Source organism: Haplochromis burtoni, unplaced genomic scaffold, assembly GCF_018398535.1.
Source record: "Haplochromis burtoni strain Fernald_Lab_line unplaced genomic scaffold, NCSU_Asbu1 Contig_69, whole genome shotgun sequence".
NCBI classification, from domain to species: domain Eukaryota; kingdom Metazoa; phylum Chordata; class Actinopteri; order Cichliformes; family Cichlidae; genus Haplochromis; species Haplochromis burtoni.
Window position 1 is genome coordinate 744,243 of NW_024582430.1, and position 5,567 is coordinate 749,809.

The 5,567-nt window shown below is 47.6% G+C and overlaps 1 protein-coding gene across 2 annotated transcripts in view; it reads right to left on the minus strand.

Moving 5' to 3' along the window:
- Positions 1 to 2,686: 2,686 nt before the first annotated feature.
- The window catches only part of dok4 (docking protein 4), a 56,814-nt gene continuing 53,933 nt past the window's right edge, over positions 2,687 to 5,567 (minus strand). For both annotated transcript variants that reach the window (XM_005923998.2, XM_042221542.1), the window contains 3 exons: positions 4,879 to 5,017; positions 4,194 to 4,311; positions 2,687 to 2,838 (listed from right to left, as the gene is read on the minus strand). In XM_005923998.2, coding sequence (XP_005924060.1) covers positions 2,693 to 2,838; positions 4,194 to 4,311; positions 4,879 to 5,017 — 403 coding nt within the window. In that variant the 3' untranslated portion in view covers positions 2,687 to 2,692. The remainder of the gene's footprint in view (positions 2,839 to 4,193; positions 4,312 to 4,878; positions 5,018 to 5,567) is intronic.

Here is a 5,567-nt window from a genome sequence, read left to right on the forward strand (position 1 = left end):
AAAAACCTCGACGTGCATCTGCTGTCCTGGTATTTCCCCACCTCCACCTCACCTGTACAGCTCAGTGTGAGAGAAGGCAAAGGCAGCACCTGCCATTCTCCTCTGACGCCATCGATAACGATCAATAACCAATCCAGAACCAGCCTCGACCCGTTCAGGCATCGCTCTGAGCTCCTCCACATAAGTTTGAAGAACTTTAGTTTCCAAATGGAGCGCCCTGTGGTGCGTCTGAGCCGTGCTCCCGGCTGGTCGTTGCTCATATTACTGATGACAGAAACGATGGCTGTGCTATCCAACAGAACGTCCTGACCATCTGGACTATTCGGACTCAATGGAAGCAGAAAAACGGGCCGTGTGTGATTAACTGTGCTGCTATCTGTCTGCTGATGCCAGCACTGCTGCAGCTTCAGGGTTTCTCTATTGTCATATCGCAGACTACCTCAGGGACCCAGTGAAGCCTCTGGTGTGACCTCAGGGCAGAAGTGAAACCTAACCTGTGGTATTTCCACTTCTACTCGTGTCAGTGTTTGAACACATTTTCCTATTTTACACCCACAAATCCATTTTCCACAGCTTATCTGGAGGCAGCAGTCCATCAGGCTTAAACTGGTGCAGCTCTTCTGGGGAAGCACGAGGCCAGCTCAGAGACACAAACTGTGTCCTGAGTCTGGCCTCCTCCCAAACACCTCACACTGCCTCCTTCCTGTGTGAAGGACGCTACACTCTGACCTCCTCCTGAAAGACTGAGCTCCTCCTTCAGAGGAGCCTCACAGTATCTACAACACAGCTCAGGGTCAAAGGTGAGGGTAAGACCGACGGCATCCACATCACTTCAGATCCGTATTGTGATCTGCTGTGAACAACAGCCCAAGCGCTCTTAAAGAACTGGGCGGAGCTACACCTCCCTGACCCGTACGGAGGGACTCCACCTGTTTCCTGCTCAGAACCGTGGCCTCAGATTTGGAGGTACCAGTTCTTCACACATGGCTACGGACCAGAAGAAACACAAATGTGAGGCTCAAACTGACGAACTCTACCTGTGCAGAGAGGCTGAGAGTTTCCATCTGTCAGAGGGAAAAGTGAGAAGTGAACAATGAAATGTAAGGACAGTGAACATCAGTTACTGACAGGCAAATGTCCCTAAAACCCGTGGATGATGACAACAGGGGTGTGTAAAAAGACCAAGGTGCAATAAGACACATCCCGGAGAGCTCAGGAATCACTCGATAAGAAACGCCGCAGCCAGGGCTCGGTGAGCAGATCTTGGAGCTGCAGAGTCACGTCTACCAGTGAAGTCAAAGGCATTCATCCACATGTGATAAACGTGTTCTTCACACGCGTGTCTTCACAGTCCTCGTGGTGCTGTTATGGCACCGTGCAGCAGGATCATACATCGCTTCAATCCTCCCACATCCATAAAAACTGGAAATTTGACCAAATGTTGGCGTTTCATAGTTTTGTCACTATAAAAAAACAACCTAAGCTGTGCAGGGAGCCACAGTAATGCAACCACGTGGGCCTGAATATGCTTTAAAGCAGCCTAAGGTTTCTATATGATGACATTCGTGGCGTTGACTTCTTTTACTTTAAGCCTAAAGATGATCTGCTTGTTAAGAGATGACCTCAGAGAACTTCTTCCAGGTCCTGTGCAGCTGTTGATCAGCTCTATTTACGCACAGCACGCGTTTAAAAACTCTCAGCGTCTGACTTCAGAGTGAGCTCGGGATCATCGAGAGATCCAAACCAGCCCGAGACGTCTGAGTGACCGAGCTCGGTCGGCGCTGCCGAGAGCCCGACGCGTACACTCGGTGTGCAGACTGTAAAGAAAGATGGACAGAGCTAAAAAGTGGCATCAGCGCTGACGTTTAGCTCTCAGCTGCTGGTCCACGTTTCACTGCGGTGACATCATATCCCATCAGGGTCACATCTGGGCAGCTACATTCATCCTTTATATACAGTCTATGACATGAACTGTGCTTTTGTAGTCTTTTTTAAATCCTTCAGCCAGAGAGTGAGCTTTCTTCCTGCTCACCTCATAAATCCTCCTTTTGATTAAACTTTATTGTCACAGCTGAGCGAACAGCTGCACAGATGTTTTATTGGACTGTTTTCCACCCTCAGCTGTTCCTCAGTTTCCCTGATTTTAGGACTGAAGAGGATTCGGACCTGGAAACGGTTAAAGGTCAGACCTAACAAGCAAATCGAACAATTACAAATTAATTTTCTGAGGTGTAAATGACTGTGGGCGGGTCAAATAAAGATCAAAACACATCTTCACACAGGTGACGGCAGACTGATGTTTGGTGTGAGGAGGAGGAAGCAGCTGAGCGAGCAGCAGGACGCTAACAGGCCTGCGTCGGTCCACGTGTGCGTGTCAGGCTGCCGCTCATTTCCTCTTTATTGTTGTGATTTCAAAAGGAAGCTGCGGTAGAAATTCAGTATAAAAACGTCCGTACAATCTTCACTCTGTCTCTGGTTTGCAGCTGAGAGCTTTCAGTCCTCACGCCACACAGCAGGATGCAGCCGCAGGAAGTGCGCTCTCGGGACGGCGTGCTGTTAGCGTCCCTCCATCCTGTGAGGTGTGATGTTGGGCTGTCAGATATAAGGAGGGAGTGTCCAGTGTGTGTGTCTGCATGCATGTGGGTCCTGTGTGTGTCTTCAAAGTCCACACGCACCTGTGTGAGTGTGTGTGTCACTGTCCGGGGAAGGTGGGGTAGTGTGTCGGGGAGTGTGTGTGTATGTGTGGCTGAGACTGCGTGTGTGTGTTTGCCAGGGGCAGCGTCGCGTGGCGGTCGGGAGGCAGGCGGGTGGACAGCAGCTCGTCTTCCGCGGCGTCACCTACAGACGGAGCAGAAACACACCTGTTACCTGAGGTAGGCGGAGCCTTGATGCTACTTGACTCCGATATCGATTGATGGGTTTAGATTTTATTATTGTCATTTGTATCAGGAAATATTTAACCATATGTGCTCAGAGGTGTATAATCGATAGCGTAGTGATAGGATGTGTGATGTTTAGCAGTCTGCAAAGCGTGCAGAGTGTTCTGGCATCCACAGCCGGAGCGCGGGAGAGCTCGTAGCTTCTCTTATTGTTCTGTGGTAGGATAAACGTGTCTGTTTGCTGTGCAGCAAATTGTCCTTAACGTTCCAGCGAATAAGTTCATGCTATAAACCTATCATCGATCTCCTCAACACGTGTGTGTGTGTGTCGGCGTCGCGACACGACAAAAACACAATCCACCAACAACTCTGAAACCAAAGCTGAATTTGTCTGTCGGGTCTCTGCGCAGCTCCTCTAACATCGGACTCTTTACATCTGCACGTTTCTGATGTTTACTCTCCAAACAATGTTTTCAGGTCACAGCGCACCGAGAAGCAAATACTCGATTACTCAGGAGTTTCTCTTGTTTTGGGACATTGTGGAGTGACGAATGAAACGTAGAGAAAAGCAGCAGGTGAGGAACAGCTTCACCAAAACATGATGTTTGAATATATTAAGAGTTTATGAATAATGTTTATTTGAAGTTGCAAAGACAGAAATATCTGCCTGGATACTTTATGTTGCATGTGTGACTCTACAGATGTTCTTATGAAGCACAAACTGGTAACGTCTCTGTATTTGGACACGACTCGTCACTCATGTGTTTCTGTCTTTGTCTTTTTTGACGATCTGTCAATAAAATAAATAAATACAATTTTATTTATATGGCACCTTTCTAGACAGAGTCACAAAGTGCTGCACATAAGATAGAGAGTCATAAAAAGGTCAACAGACAATATGAAACAAGCAAGAATGAACCAAAAGCAGTTTTAAAAAGGTGAGTTTTGAGTTGTTTTTTAAAAACGACACTGAGTCCATCTGTACTGAACGACCCTCTGCCTCCTTTGTCCTTCACTCCAGCAGGGGTCAAGGACAAAGGAGGTGAGAAAGGAGGTGAGAAAGGAGGTGAGAAAGGAGGTGAGAAAGGAGGTGAAGAGAATGAAAAAAGTAAAGTAAACACGGAGATGGAGCATGGAGGTCGTCAGAGCGGGACTTCCTACGAGTGCAGAGCTTTAAGGAGGCGACCGTGAAGACAACAATCAGGTTTGGTTCTTGAGTTTATGGGAGGAGCTTTTGAACTTCTGACATCATCAAGAGTTCAATCCTGTATAAATCTCGTGTAAATGTTATGTAAGGGTTGGCGTGCGGCGTACCGCTGCCGGGATCCATGCCGGTCTGGTTTCCAGTGATGTGGTGCCAGTAGGCGGATCGGGGCAGGATGGCGGTGGGGGTGCAGGGGTACGAGCCAGACTCTGAGCCCTTCGACAGCAGCTGGGATAAAAAAAACACAACATCAGGAATTGTTCATTTTATTGTGAAAGCGTCCCAGCAGGAAGACGCCACAGGTACGACCAGCCCGTTTTTAACCACATGATGTAATCCCATGTTCTCTTCTGCTGGCTCTGAGCCTCTGAGCAAGGCAGGTCTGCATTTATCTCTGTGAGATTTTTATTTACTGCTTTTCTGTTTATTTACCAAATAAACTGAATAAAATGTGAATATGAAGCACAAATGTGAGATTTCATAGGACTTCATAGCCTTGATTTATTATAATTGTTTGTTACAGCGTTACAGGAAGTTTATTTTGACCTTTTCTAAACTTTGTTGAGACGAACACATTTTTTATGCATTTATTAACACTTAATGGTGCTTTGTTTAAATTAAGATGCTCTTTGAAACGGGGAAGTCGCCCCCTTCTGGATGTTTTCTGACCTGCTACTTCCATCATTTATATACAGTCTGTGGCTGTGCGCTGCTGTAATCGCACAGGGTTTGAATAAAGGTTGAATTTGAACCCGAGTCTGCTGAAATCATCAGAAAGGAAAGGTCACGCCTCACCCTGCTGTTCTTCTCCATCTCCAGCAGGACCTTCTTGTGCTGCTCAGCGATGGCTAGCGTGGACGAGTGGACCCTCTGGTAGATCTGCTCCCCCTCTCTGGTCTGGAAGGTGTAGAGTCCCTCGCCGCTGTCACACATCCTGCACATGACAGCAGCTCAGCGTGAAAACGGCGGTGTTATCTCGCGGTCGTCTGAATCCTACCTACTGCTCAGTTTTCTCTGAGTCACTCCAGAGAAGATAAAGGTTGAGATGAGGGAAGTAAAGCACTGCTCATCCTCCAGAACTACGTCACCAAATTAGGGATTTACCCGTTTGTTGTTAACAAGACGACAAATGTGAACGTGATCTGCAGTTTCATCTCTGGCCTGGTTCTTCCTGCCGTCTTTGTGTAGTTAAAGTTTTTTTTTGCTGCTGGAGGAGCAGAGTGTCGGACGCACTTGTTGTTCAGCCTGTAATCACGTTTGGTCAAATTAGAAAAATACAGTGCGTGAGGCAAAGCAGCATCCTGAGCAGCTCCTCAACGTCCACTCCAGGCTCAGTCAGCCCCTTTATACTCGCACTCACTGACTGATGGCGCTTTCTGATAATCGATCGATGTGCATCTTCTCCAATCAGATTTGAGTTTAAGCAGCAGAGCCCTCTGCATCCACCAGAGGGCTCACACACACACACACACACACACACACAC